The 14,563-nt window shown below is 46.6% G+C and overlaps 1 protein-coding gene across 1 annotated transcript; it reads right to left on the reverse strand.

The window, feature by feature from the left end:
- Positions 1-425: 425 nt before the first annotated feature.
- Positions 426-14,392, reverse strand: lta4h (leukotriene A4 hydrolase). Its single transcript, XM_056588060.1, has 19 exons — positions 14,148-14,392; positions 13,477-13,607; positions 13,045-13,165; positions 12,396-12,464; positions 11,805-11,909; positions 11,358-11,410; positions 10,500-10,572; positions 10,247-10,387; positions 9,605-9,628; positions 9,336-9,406; positions 6,191-6,302; positions 5,452-5,596; positions 4,771-4,874; positions 4,467-4,537; positions 3,529-3,583; positions 3,333-3,428; positions 2,698-2,780; positions 2,063-2,167; positions 426-1,144 (listed from the first exon to the last, which is right to left on the reverse strand). The coding sequence occupies exons 1-19, from the start codon at positions 14,301-14,303 to the stop codon at positions 1,015-1,017; spliced, it is 1,845 nt and encodes a 614-aa protein (XP_056444035.1). The 5' UTR covers positions 14,304-14,392; the 3' UTR covers positions 426-1,014.
- Positions 14,393-14,563: the final 171 nt, after the last annotated feature.

The raw sequence follows: 14,563 nt of genomic DNA on the forward strand, positions 1-14,563 counted from the left end.
TGTCGTTTTTATCAAATGAAACATGAGTGGTAACACTGTCGTTTTTATCAAATGAAACATAAGGGGTAACACTGTCGTTTTTTTCTTTGGTCGTCATGAAAAAAAACATAAGGGGTAACACTGTTGTTTTTTATTGGTCGTCATGAAAGAAAACATAAGGGGTAACACTGTTGTTTTTTATTGGTCGTCATGAAAAAAAACATAAGGGGTAACACTGTCGTCTTTGTCAAATAAAATATAAGGGGTAACACTGTTGTCTTTGTCAAATAAAATAAAAGGGGTAACACTGTCGTTTTTTATCAGTCATCATGAAAAAAACAAGTCGTTTTTTTTTCATGACGACCAATAAAAAACGACAGTGTTACCCCTTGTGGTTTTTTTCATGACGACCAAAGAAAAATATTAGTGTTATCCCCTATGTTTTATTTGATAAATATCGACAGTGTTACCCCTTATGTTTGTTTCATGACGACCAATAAAAAACAGCAGTCTTACCCCTTATGTTTTTTTTCATGACGACCAATAAAAACGACAGTGTTACCCCTTATGTTTTTTTTCATATATATATGTATATACTGAATAGTCAAAAATAGTTTTGAATAAGATGAACCGATTTCACCATCCCACCAGTAATGAGTGATGAGTGTGTGTGCTGAGTCAGTAAGACCAGACTCCTTTGTCCTCGATATAGAAAGGTTTTATTGAAGACACAAGAAAAAGGATGTAGCCACCAGTCCTTAAAGCACGCTGGTCTACGAAGGGCAGAAGGAGTACATCAGATGCACCCTTCAGCTCCTGCTTCCAAAATCATGAGGTCACTTTCTGTGCCCTGAGCGATGCATAACCTCACAGACGCACACGCAAACACACGCACACACAGGCGCACAATAAAATAAATGAATAAGCGCACATCCACTTTTCCGTAAGTTTCCTTCGATGTTAGCATGTCGGTATGGAAGGTTGCAGTAGTCGTGTTGGGGGTAGCCGTGGTCGGGTGCTGCAGACGGAGCACCCCTAGCACGAGGTGAGGTCCACCTTGAGGTCCTTGGACAGCAGGTCCAGCATCACCGGGTGCATGGCGGCTCGGTGGGTCTTGAACATGCGCACGGCCTCGTCACGGAACTTGTCGAAGTTGTACACCTCCCTGCAACGACACGGTCAACGGTCAAACTGAGGGCCAAACCAGGGCGTTCAGCAGACGCTATGATCCTGAAAGACGACGGTTCAGTCGCCATCATCGGGAGCCGTTAGGGTTAGGTGCCTCGCCCAGAGACACCTCGAGGAGCCAGGGATCGAACTAGAAGGGACATTTTTTCCTAACATAAAGCGGCATTAACGACGACAAAAGGGACAAAGGTTCGCGATCAACAATTTTGCGACAATCAACAATATTTTTGCGAGGTTTAACTGTTTTTTATTCCGATATTTCTTTGTCGTTAATGTCGCTTTATTTCTTTGCTTTTGCAAAAAAACTATAAAACTGATGCAGACCGCAAGAGGCGGACAAAACCAAACCAGTGAATCACCAGTCAGGTTCTCAACCAAAGGCCTCATCACAAAGACCAACGTGAGTACCTCCATCGTTCACGCACACAGCAGGGGGAGCTCACGCTAAAATGCTGAACCACAAAGCCAACTTCACAAATTGTACTTATAACGGAGGTTGTGGTGAAACCAGGAGAGACGGTTCGGCCAGTCTCTGAAGAGGTAAGAACTGCACCTAGGGCGATCTCAATTTCGATTTTAGCGTCTAACGATCACAAAATAAACGAGTTTTCTATATATATTTTTTTTTTATGTTTTATAGAAACTGCAGAACGGCTGGACACATATCTGTACATTATTTTAGATTTGAACATTTTCTTTTGGACCATTTTGTGTCATTTTTTAAGGCGAAATTCCACAGCTCTCAGTTACAAAGTATATTTGAGAGAGACACGCTCAAGAAATACTCAAAGTTTCCAAACTCAAAAAATAAATCGTTTGAATAATGGTGATTTCAACATTGACCAAAATAATGGTGATTATGATTTTCTCCATAACCGAGCGGCTCTCACTGCACCTGAACAGGGGGCGGGTGAACTTCATGCGGCCCTGCTCCGTGGCCATCTGCAGCGCCTTGGGGACCGCCTCCTCCCACCGGGACTTCACACACAGACGCAGCCACCTGCAGGCAAAGACACACACGCACACACACACACACACACACACACACACACACACACACACACACACACACACACACACACACACACACACACACACACACACACACACACACACACACACACACACACACACACACGCGTTCAGGTAACATGCACGTGGCAGGAGACGTAACGGTGGAGGTCTTCTTGCTAAGCGTGTCTATCAGCGTTAATGAGATAGATCAAATCTAGAAAGAGTTGCTATCTAATGTTACCCGAGTATGTTTCCCTCACTATTGTATGGTGACATAAATCGCACGTTTTTTTTATTGACGTTTTGTAAAAAGGACAAACTAAATTATAGACAAACAGTGTCAGCTAACAATCCGAATGATGCTTTCTATTTGGTAATGCTAGTAAAAAAAAACACATACATATACCTATTTTAGCGATCGACCGCACTCTGTGTGTAATCTAGGAAACTACAGACGCCTAAAATCGTTAACCCCGCCCTACGTAGAGCGCCTGGTGGTGGGGTCGGGGAGCTCACCTGGCGCGGATCTCAGCGTTGATGCAGCTGTTGAAGTCGTACGCTTCCTGCATCCTCTTCACGTGGGTCAGGGGGAGGGGCTCCTGAAAGAGGGGGGGGGGGGGGGCTGTTACCTTATGCACAGCAATGGAGGCAACTCTTCCAAGTGTGAAGTACGCATGAATGAGTTTGAGAGTGATTGAGGCAGTGGGTTGGAGAGCGAAGGAGTGAGTTGGAGAGTGAGTGAACGAGTGAGTGAATGAGTGAGTGAGTTTGAGAGAGAGAGAGAGATTGAGATTGAGTCAGTGAGTTTGAGATTGATTGAGTTAGTTTGAGAGTGAATGAGTGAATGCGTTAGTTTGAGAGTGAATGAGTCAGTGAGTATAAAAGTGAGATATTCAGAAATTGAGGCCCGATCCCATTTCTACCCCTTACCCCTCCCCCTTACCCCTTCAAAACAAGAAGGGAGGGGTAAGGGGAAGGGGTAAGGGGTAGAAATGGGATTGGGCCCGAGAGTGAGTGAGTGAGTGAGTTGGAGTGAGTTAGAGTGAGTGAATTTGAGATTGAGCGAATTTGAGAGTGAGTGAGTGAGTGAGTGAGTTTCGGAGTGAGTGAGAGAAACTGTCTGTCTGTCTGTCTGTGTCCGTGTGTCTCACCTCCTGCAGGAGGAGGGACAGGAACTCGATGACCTGGTGGGAGGAGAGGGTTGTCAGGTCTGCCGCGGTGAAACCCCCCAGGTCTGCCTCACCGGCCTAGGAGAAGGAGAAGGAGGGGGAGGAGTCAGATCACAGGTCAGACCCGGTCGCTCTGGTGTGTGTGATGGCGCCGACGGCCGTAAAGGGGGGAGGTTACCTTGGTCCATTTACTGCACAGCGCGATGCAAGAGTCCGCCATCGTGGTGTCGTACCTGGGGGGAGACATTCTAATCAACTCAACATCCATGGAGCCGATATAGAGCCGTGATACTGGAGAGGGAGTCGTACTGACCGTGGGTCTGATTTTAGACCCATATCTAAAGGCTGATGACTTTAGAATCATAACTCAAGACTTTAGACTCTTATCTAAAGACTGATGACTTTAAAATCATATCTAAAGACTGATGAGTTCAGAGTCATATCTAAAGACTGATGACCGTAGACTCAAATCTAAAGACTAATGAGTTTAGACTCATATCTAAAGACTGATTTACATTTACATTTAGCAGACGCTTTTATCCAAGGCGACTTACAATAAGTACATTTGTCATAAGAATTGCATCAATATATATCTGTCGGTACAGAAAGGATGTTCATAGAACCAAGTGCAAGTACAACAATCGCTAGGCTAACCAATTCCCCGTGTTACAGCCATGATAGCAGCTTCTGCAGTTGCTACACAGTTAAGTACTATAATACAATACAACACAACACAACATGACCGTAGACTCGTATCTAAAGACTAATGAGTTCAGACTCGTATCTAAAGACTGGTGACCGGTCAGTTTATTTGCATTCGCTACATATTTGTTGCCATGTACCTGTAGGCAGGGATCTGTAAGAGTGTGATTCGAACACAAATTTGGCCAGCAAATATAAACAATAAAAAGGACTGAGGAGAACACTGTGATTGGCCAGTGTGGAATTGAGAGCTTCGTCCATTCAACAAGAATGATTTCTCCTTTGGAGCGTGACGGTATTTATCTGTCACGTTCCGGGAAAAAAAAAACGGAGAAGCACTCCCGACGAGGCGCTCGATGTCAACGCACTCGGACTCCGAACGAGCGTGCCGATCGTAACCACGGCGACACTCACTGCGGTTTGACGGGCGGCATGCCCGGTGTGTGCATCCAGGCGTTCCAGTCCACCGTGTTGAGGACGTCCACCTGGAGACAGACCCCAGGGGGGGGGCGACGTCAGGAAACGGTATATAACATGTTACAAATATAATAAGTCTGATGCAGGCTGATACAGGCCCAATCCCATTTCTACCCCTTACCCCTCCCCCCTTACCCCTTCAAAACAAGGGGGAGGGGTAAGGGGAAGGGGTAGAAATGGGATTGGGCCTTAGCCTGAAGAGGCCCCGGATGGGGGGCGGGAGGGAAAGGTCAAAGGTTACCTTGTCCTGGAAGTAGGTGAACAGGTATGCCTTCCACTCCTCTGTGGTGGCGCTGCCGTAGGCGAACATCTGGATGTAGGACTTGACGAAGCCCATGAACACCACTGCACCGGGGAAGGAACACAACAGATTATTAATCGTGACAGTCCTTTATTTTCTACTCGGATGGAAGGGAAAATAATCAAGCACTTTTCCTAATGCCCGAAGTCAACAATTTGTACACGGTTGTAAACACACTGAAAAACAAACTTTATTAAAAAAGAATAATTCAATCCAATGCGTTTCAGATACAGTTTGTGTGTGTGCGTGTGTGTCCGTCTGTCTCTGTGTGTTTATGTTTGCTGAGTATATGTGCGTCTATGTGTGTGTGAGAGAAAATGGTTTGTGTGTGTATATATACACGTGTGTCTGTTTGCGTGTATGAGTGAGAGTCTGTCTGTCTGTCTGTCTGTCTGTCTGTCTGTCTGTCTGTCTGTCTGTCTGTCTGTCTGTCTGTGTGTGTGCGCACACGCATGCGCGCGCACACGTACATGCATACGTGTGTACGTACGTACGTACGTACATGCATGCGTGTGTGTGAGATATTAAAAGAGACTGCGTGTGTGTGTGTGAGCGAGGGCAATAGAGTGTGTGGCTGCACGATAGACAGACGGAGGCAGAAGGTGTGCGTGTCCCCCTCACCAGGGCCCCCCAGCAGCTCCTCCAGGTGGTAGAGCAGGGCGAACCCCTTCTCGTAGGGCACGGAGGAGAAGGCGTCGTCTGGGTTCACGTCCTGAAGGCTGGGGACCAGGTTAGTCAGGGGGTTGTCGGCTCCGAACGTCTTCACCTGGAGGGGGGGGGGGGGGCGTGTACGGTTTAGTGTCGGGTTACACACACACACACACACACACACACACACACACACACACACACACACACACACACACACACACACACACACACACACACACACACACACACACACACACACACACACACACACACACACACACACACACACACACACACACGGCCAGCTCGTCAGGAGCAGGCAGGGTTAGAGAGGCGTCTTGCCCAGGGACACGGGTAGGGTGTATTCCATTTAGATGGCTGTCCTCCGAGAACAGACTGTGGTTGAATTGGAACTGGGAGGGTTGATCTGATCGGTAATCATTGAATCATCGGGACTTCGCTATTTCACTGCGGTGTGTGTGCCTCTGTGTGTGTGTGCGTGCGTGCGTGTGTATGCCTGCTTGTGTGTGTGTGTGCTTGTGTATTTGTGTGCATGCTTTGTGTATGTGTGCATGCTTGTGTGCATGCGTGCATGCTTGTTTGCGTGCGTGCGGGCTGTTGTGTGTTTGTGTGTGTGTGTGTGTGTGTGTATGTGTATGTGTGTGTGTGTGTGTGCGTGTGTGTGCTTGTGTGTGAGTGCGCTGCTCACAGATTCCTGCAGCTCTTTCCAGCCTCCCATGGCCTTGAACTGTCTGAACTGCTCGCTCTCCATAGATCTGCCGATCATGCGCTCCAGGTAGACGGTGTGGCCCTCGTTCAGCCTGGGGGGGGGGGGGGGGGGGGGGACAGAGAGACAGAGTAAGAGAGACAGAAACAGAGAGACAGAGTAAGAAAGACAGAGAGACGGGGAAAACGAATGTGTTGCAGAGTTGAACTGGTTTGACAAAACCAACCATCTAGCCAGACCACAATCACCACCCCAACTATAATATGATGGTTGCTACATGATGGTAATCAATCACAGTCACAGGTCTACTCATGCTTAGAATGCGAGCGACGCTATTAGAGAGTATGTTTTCTCTCCTAATGTTCGGGATTTCACTATCAAAGAGTCTGTCTGTCTGTCTGTCTGTCTGTCTGTCTGTCTGTCTGTCTGTCTGTCTGTCTGTCTGTCTGTCTGTCTGTCTGTCTGTCTGTCTGTCTGTCTGTCTGTCTGTCTGTCTGTCTGTCTGTCTGTCTGTCTGTCTGTCTGTCTGTCTGTCTGTCTGTCTGTCTGTCTGTCTGTCTGTCTGTCTGTCTGTCTGTCTGTCTGTCTGTCTGTCTGTCTGTCTGTCTGTCTGTCTGTCTGTCTGTCTGTCTGTCTGTCTGTCTGTCTGTCTGTCTGTCTGTCTGTCTGTCTGTCTGTCTGTCTGTCTGTCTGTCTGTCTGTCTGTCTGTCTGTCTGTCTGTCTGTCTGTCTGTCTGTCTGTCTGTCTGTCTGTCTGTCTGTCTGTCTGTCTGTCTGTCTGTCTGTCTGTCTGTCTGTCTGTCTGTCTGTCTGTCTGTCTGTCTGTCTGTCTGTCTGTCTGTCTGTCTGTCTGTCTGTCTGTCTGTCTGTCTGTCTGTCTGTCTGTCTGTCTGTCTGTCTGTCTGTCTGTCTGTCTGTCTGTCTGTCTGTCTGTCTGTCTGTCTGTCTGTCTGTCTGTCTGTCTGTCTGTCTGTCTGTCTGTCTGTCTGTCTGTCTGTCTGTCTGTCTGTCTGTCTGTCTGTCTGTCTGTCTGTCTGTCTGTCTGTCTGTCTGTCTGTCTGTCTGTCTGTCTGTCTGTCTGTCTGTCTGTCTGTCTGTCTGTCTGTCTGTCTGTCTGTCTGTCTGTCTGTCTGTCTGTCTGTCTGTCTGTCTGTCTGTCTGTCTGTCTGTCTGTCTGTCTGTCTGTCTGTCTGTCTGTCTGTCTGTCTGTCTGTCTGTCTGTCTGTCTGTCTGTCTGTCTGTCTGTCTGTCTGTCTGTCTGTCTGTCTGTCTGTCTGTCTGTCTGTCTGTCTGTCTGTCTGTCTGTCTGTCTGTCTGTCTGTCTGTCTGTCTGTCTGTCTGTCTGTCTGTCTGTCTGTCTGTCTGTCTGTCTGTCTGTCTGTCTGTCTGTCTGTCTGTCTGTCTGTCTGTCTGTCTGTCTGTCTGTCTGTCTGTCTGTCTGTCTGTCTGTCTGTCTGTCTGTCTGTCTGTCTGTCTGTCTGTCTGTCTGTCTGTCTGTCTGTCTGTCTGTCTGTCTGTCTGTCTGTCTGTCTGTCTGTCTGTCTGTCTGTCTGTCTGTCTGTCTGTCTGTCTGTCTGTCTGTCTGTCTGTCTGTCTGTCTGTCTGTCTGTCTGTCTGTCTGTCTGTCTGTCTGTCTGTCTGTCTGTCTGTCTGTCTGTCTGTCTGTCTGTCTGTCTGTCTGTCTGTCTGTCTGTCTGTCTGTCTGTCTGTCTGTCTGTCTGTCTGTCTGTCTGTCTGTCTGTCTGTCTGTCTGTCTGTCTGTCTGTCTGTCTGTCTGTCTGTCTGTCTGTCTGTCTGTCTGTCTGTCTGTCTGTCTGTCTGTCTGTCTGTCTGTCTGTCTGTCTGTCTGTCTGTCTGTCTGTCTGTCTGTCTGTCTGTCTGTCTGTCTGTCTGTCTGTCTGTCTGTCTGTCTGTCTGTCTGTCTGTCTGTCTGTCTGTCTGTCTGTCTGTCTGTCTGTCTGTCTGTCTGTCTGTCTGTCTGTCTGTCTGTCTGTCTGTCTGTCTGTCTGTCTGTCTGTCTGTCTGTCTGTCTGTCTGTCTGTCTGTCTGTCTGTCTGTCTGTCTGTCTGTCTGTCTGTCTGTCTGTCTGTCTGTCTGTCTGTCTGTCTGTCTGTCTGTCTGTCTGTCTGTCTGTCTGTCTGTCTGTCTGTCTGTCTGTCTGTCTGTCTGTCTGTCTGTCTGTCTGTCTGTCTGTCTGTCTGTCTGTCTGTCTGTCTGTCTGTCTGTCTGTCTGTCTGTCTGTCTGTCTGTCTGTCTGTCTGTCTGTCTGTCTGTCTGTCTGTCTGTCTGTCTGTCTGTCTGTCTGTCTGTCTGTCTGTCTGTCTGTCTGTCTGTCTGTCTGTCTGTCTGTCTGTCTGTCTGTCTGTCTGTCTGTCTGTCTGTCTGTCTGTAAGAGAGAATGGTGAAACAGGCAGACACAGTGAGATGTCTGCGTGGGCCTCTGTTCACACTGATCCCAGGATTAAGGACCAGGCCGGGAGAGAGATACACCCCAGTATAGCTTCATACTGAACAATGTATCGTGCGCATAGTCAATACAGCGACGAGTATTGTTCTTGCATAGCTGTGGAGCGATATATTCGAGGGAATGTCAGGGTAGAGATGTATTACTGGACAAATTTGCTATAATTCCTCCCTCGCTTAATTTCACTAGTTTAGGGGAATTTTCTTTCATATGAAAACAATCACACACACGCGCGTGTGTGTGAACTCATACAAACATCACACTTGAAGAGCTGCATCTACACCAAAGATGTCATCTTCTTTAAGGGTTATAGTGACGCGTGTATCAGATAGATGATGCGTTGAATGGCGGGAACAGCCCAACCAGAAGTTAGGGCTGTGCAATTAATCAAATTGTAATCGTGATTTCGATTTTTGGGTCAAACAATCTCCAAAATAATAGTTGAGTTGAAACAAAAAAAAAAAATTAACATCTGGACACATACTTGCTTTTTTTTTAAGGGGAGATTTCAAAGTTCTCCATTACAAAGTGTTTTTTTTGGTGAGAAATGCTGAATAAATGCATCATGTTTCCAACTCAAAAATAATCGTTAGAATAATCGCGATTTCAATATTGACCAAAATAATCGTGATTATGATTTTGTCCATATTCGAGCAGCCCTACCAGAAGTGCTCCCAGGTCTTGTTAGTCACCAGGTTACCGGTCCAGCTGTGGGAGATCTCGTGGGCGATGACCTGGGGACGGACAGACGGACAGACGATCACCGTGATACATGCTTTTTGCATACAGTGTTGTTTTCAGCCTCATTGTGGCTCTTTAATGCAAAACGCACACACTGTCATGCAAAGTCTGATTCAAAACAAATATGTTGGGATCAGGTGTGTTGCGTGTTTGTGTGTCAAAGGATTACAGAGAGGGAGTTTTTGTCTTACGTTGGATAAGGATCGGTCTCCGGCCTGCAACACAAAATAAAAAACAAAATTTTACATACAAATATCAAGATACCAAGAGTACAAATCCTAAAAATATGGCAGGTGCCATTTGAAAATATAATAACTTTATTTTAAATAGCAATTTTGATGGTTTTATTGTGAAGTGATACACACCTCACAAAGCATACAATTACTCAATATGTTTTAATTCACTGTCTAAAATCAAACCTGAAACTTTGTGTTTGCGTAATATATAATATAAATGTGTGCGTGTCTAATACAATATAAATGTGTGCGTGTGTGTGTCTAATACAATGTAAATGTGTGCGTGTGTGTGTCTAATACAATGTAATGTGAGTGTGTGTGTCTAATGCAATGTAATGTGTGTGTGTGTGTGTGTGTGTGTGTGTGTGTCTAATACAATGTAATGTGTGTGTGTGTGTGTGTCTAATACAATGTTGTGTGTGTGTGTCTAATACAATGTAATGTGAGTGTGTGTCTAATACAATGTTGTGTGTGTGTGTGTGTGTGTGTGTGTGTGTGTGTGTGTGTGTGTGTGTGTGTGTGTGTGTGTGTGTGTGTGTGTGTGTGTGTGTGTGTGTGTGTGTGTGTGTGTGTGTGTGTGTGTGTGTGTCCTCCTACCAGCAGGGTGGGCGTGGCGAAGGTGAGGCAAGGGTTCTCCATACCCCCGTAGGGGAAGGAGGGGGGCAGCACCAGGATGTCGTACTGGCCCCACACGTACGGCCCCACCAGGGACTCCGCCGTCTTCAGCATGTTCTCCGTCTGCGGAGGGGCGGGGCATACACAGGAAGTGTCACTCACCCGCACGTCCGGTTGTTAAACGGAGGAGGGATCAGGGCAGAGTGGGGTGAACTATAAAGGGGATGAATCTCACCTCGGAAAACTCAAACGCCGCCTTGTCTACAAACTCCTTCTCGGACCAGACAAGAGACCGGGGCCCGATCTCTCTGGCGGGGGGGGGGACGAAAGATATAACATATAAATATAAACATATATAATGTAATATTAATGCAGAAGATAGAAATAAAGAAGAGACTATTGTTGACTCTTAGCCTACACAAGACCAAAGCACACGGGCCGTAGAGGTAAAAGACTCTAGAATCTGAAAATAGACATGATCCTTTCCGGAGGGTGAGAAAAAAATTAGGCTACGCTAGGTATGCGCTCGGGGTACTTTGCTCCTTTGAAACAAGACGATCCTATTGGTTGTATTCAAAAGTATGAAAATATATATAGAAAAAAACGGGTTTTACGCCTAGGCTAAATCAGGCTTTTCCCTGACAAGACTTCACCCCCTGGGAGACCGAGCCTTCTGCTCCGCTGCCCCTCACATCTGGGACCCCCTCCCTGAACATCTGCGGAAACCCCAGTCTGTGGAGACTTTTAAAAAAGGACTAAAAACCTTTTTGTTCAATCAGGCGTTCTTAAATTGTCCTTTGATTTTTTACCAAAATTAAATCTTCACTTCAACTCCTCTTTTAGCTGTTTTTATTAACGTATTTTATCACTGGACTTTAATGCCTGATTGCCCTTAGTGTTTGGTTATTAAGTTTTTTTCGGTTTCTGTAGCACTTTGAGATTGTTTTATGAAAAGTGTAAAGTGCTTTACAGTTAAAATGTATTATTATTATGTGTTATTAAGTGTTCACGTGTCAGTACAGTGGAACACTGTCAGCGCAGGCTGGGGCCGTTGCTGGTTGTGTGTCGGTTCAGGGAGCGGAGAACACGGTACCTGCTCTCCAGCGCCCCCACCACGATGGCGATCAGGTAGGACGGCATCGGCACCTGAGGAGCATGGGTGGGGGGGGGGGGGGGGGGGGGGGTCAAAGGTCGGCAGATATACACACAATTAAAGCGGTTTCTGTTTCCTGTATTGGAGACACGCAAGCCTGGTAGTTCCTCATGACAGCAAAATGGTTCCCGAGCAACACAGGCTAACGTACGCCGAGATTGGCGACGAGTTAATACAATAAATGATTTGTGACACGATGACAGGGTGTGTGTGTGTGTGCGTTCAAGTGTTTTTGTGTGTGTGTGTGTGCCTGTGTATGTGTGTGTGAACATTATCAGGGATGCAGCGAGTGATTGTTGAGGTGACCTATGAAACGGCTCCTAAAACGTCTTTGAGCCAATCAGAAGCGAGGACCGGAGAGCGGCGGGGAGATGTGGGCGGGCTCACCGGCTGTCTGAAGCGGTAGATGAGCCGGCTGCTGTCCTCCGGGTCGGGCGCCTGTCCGTCACGCATGGCGCTCATCACGGCCACCAGCTCCTGTGGCACGGACACCTGGAGGGCAGCGCACGCACACGCACACGCACACGCACACACACACACACACACACACACACACACACACACACACACACACACACACACACACCTTAAGTACAGCCAGGATGATGCAGGGCTAGGCTGTACAATATGGTCATATTGATTCATTATTATGTGACGAACATTGAAAAGATCCAATTATATTATTGCAATAATATAATAATGATTTTTTTTTTACATAATACTGTTCTGGGATTTTCTGCAGTGAAACGTAGATACTCAAAACCTTGTTATTGGCCCATTTTTTAGATTTTGGAAGCTGATCGAATATATGATTTAGTCACTTGTTTTTATGTATGGACCCAGCACCAACAAACATATCTGTTTTTCTGTGTCGGGTATGTCTGTCTGGTTGTCTGTCTGTATATGTGCTCGTGTGTATCTGTGCGTGTGTGTATCTGTGTGCGTGTGTGTATCTGTGTGCGTGTGCGTGTGTTTTACCTGAGCATAGTAGGTGTGCTTCACAGAGGGCGTGTCTTGACACGGGATCATTGTCCTGCAGTGGATGGCCTGTGAACGGGTCGTAGCGCGGTCAATATCCTCATATCTTCATATTAATCGCTTGCCCCTGAAGGTAATTACCTTTTCATGGGGTGAGGACATTGACCCGCAAAAGTGAAACTCTTTCTACGTGCAGCTTATCAGTACATTAATTATTAAACTAAATATTAAGCATTACAATGGAAGCCTGGAGGCAGTTAACATCAGTAGAGGGGAAATTAAAATGTCAGTAAAACAACATCCCCAAAACTACCAAGGGGGGGATTTGAAGTGACTCAGATGTGTGGTCTGGAACTGGATTTCTTTATGATGGAGCTTCAATCGTTATTTAATCCTACCCCCTTTGATCCTGTTATGACTAACCCATTGAGGGGAAGTGTGTGCGTTTTATTGCCTGAGGGTGAGGGACAACAAACTGCGTGCGTGTGTGTGCGTCGATATGTGACAATGTGTCGGAAGCGTTGCAGACACACGCAGAAAAAAAAAGGCGGTAAACCAGCGCAACATCCACTCTCTGCAACTGCTAGTGAACCACAAGGCACGGGAGCAGTTTAGAATGGATCTCCTTGTGCGTTCGTCCAAAGACTACCTGGCACTGGCTGAAGAGGTACGGCTGTTTCTTCCCCGCCGTCTGGTCAGGTGTGAGCCACTGCAACGCGGTCGCCTTGGGAGCCGTCTCATAGGCCACCTCCACAATCACTTGCTGCCCCCTGATAATGTCCAAATACACACACACACACACACACACACACACACACACACACACACACACACACACACACACACACACACACACACACACACACACACACACACACACACACACACAGGCCAACATACACACACACACAGATTTTATCTATGACTGCATTTTTGGGAACGGTGTAATCTGTGATCGCAGAGACGCAGAGACACAAGTTGTATGGCAGTGGATCAGATTAAAGTATAAAAAGAAAACAAAAAAAACTGTTATGTTAATGGTTGATGGTTGAAGGTGAGATTACAGGAAGGGGCATGTCACCTGGAGAGCTCAAATGGCAGGGTGATCTCCAAGGGGGTGCCGAGGAAGCTGTGTTCCGGACCCATGTTGAACTTGGCACTTTGTCCATTTGCTGTCGCCGAGAAGATCGTGAGGTCTCGGGTGTCCAAAGTCTTACAGATAGCAGGAAAGAAGGAAATAAATAAGGGGGAAGGGGAACTTACACAACGGGAACACGAACACAACATAGTTTGGGTAATCACTGCGGGGTTGGCACAGGATGTACAAACGCCAACGGGAAGTTCTACAGAGAACAAATCTTCGGGTTTTATTGTTGTTTCTGCTTTTTGACCCCAGGTATCAGATGGTGGCTTTGTGCCGCAGAACTGTCAAACCAAGCGCACAACTTTCTTTACGCATCATCAGCATTACTGTACCGGTCAAAGTTCAAGGAAACATATCAATTGTTGTAAGTTGTAAGCTTAAATTCCTCCCAAGGAATACTTTTAAAACATGACAATTTTGTAACTATTAAAAAAATAAAAACAATTAATTATCTTTTCGATTCAAACAGAGGGCATATTTTCGTCCCCCTCAATCAAATGCTTTTATTTGATTGTACAGCGTATTACGCATCTCTTACGGCTCTGGGAGCGTGTAATAATCCCACCAGTGCCAGTAGTACCAGTAGTGTAAGCATAGCGTTACTGTACCACAGTCGAGCAGCGATCCTCCAGAACCTCCACGGTGAGCGCCACCTTCCCCTTCAGAACCCGTCTCTCGAAGTCCACATGGTAGCTGAGGTTCAGATGCTTGGTGGTGCACTTGGAGGAAGACGCAAAGGAGCAGGGGTCTTGAACCGAAGCCATTGTCAATTCAGTGAGAGGGAGCAGAAAGCAAGGCTCAGGCTCAAATGCCGGGGTTTTAAACTACAACCGAGGGACCGCACATTTTGATGATGACGAGTCGCGGTGCATTGTGGGATATGTAGTCGCCTCGGGCGCAACCGCGAGATTTCGGCTTGTGACCAAATTAACCACTTTACCGTTTTATTTTTAAATATTTTTTTAACAGAGTTTTACTTAAATGACAATAAAGACTAGAACGAGAATACAATTAATATGTATTA

Source organism: Gadus chalcogrammus, chromosome 4, assembly GCF_026213295.1.
Source record: "Gadus chalcogrammus isolate NIFS_2021 chromosome 4, NIFS_Gcha_1.0, whole genome shotgun sequence".
NCBI classification, from domain to species: Eukaryota; Metazoa; Chordata; class Actinopteri; order Gadiformes; family Gadidae; genus Gadus; species Gadus chalcogrammus.

Bases quoted from the DNA above. Each gene is read 5' to 3' on its own strand.
- lta4h (XM_056588060.1), bottom strand. From the start codon at position 14,303: ATGGCTTCGGTTCAAGACCCCTGCTCCTTTGCGTCTTCCTCCAAGTGC. The intron at 9,407-9,604 runs GTAAGACAAAAA...GTCCGTCCCCAG, and splicing joins GAGACCGATCCTTATCCAAC to GTCATCGCCCACGAGATCTC. The intron at 2,781-3,332 runs GTGAGACACACG...CCCCTCTTTCAG, and splicing joins TGTCCCTCCTCCTGCAGGAG to GAGCCCCTCCCCCTGACCCA.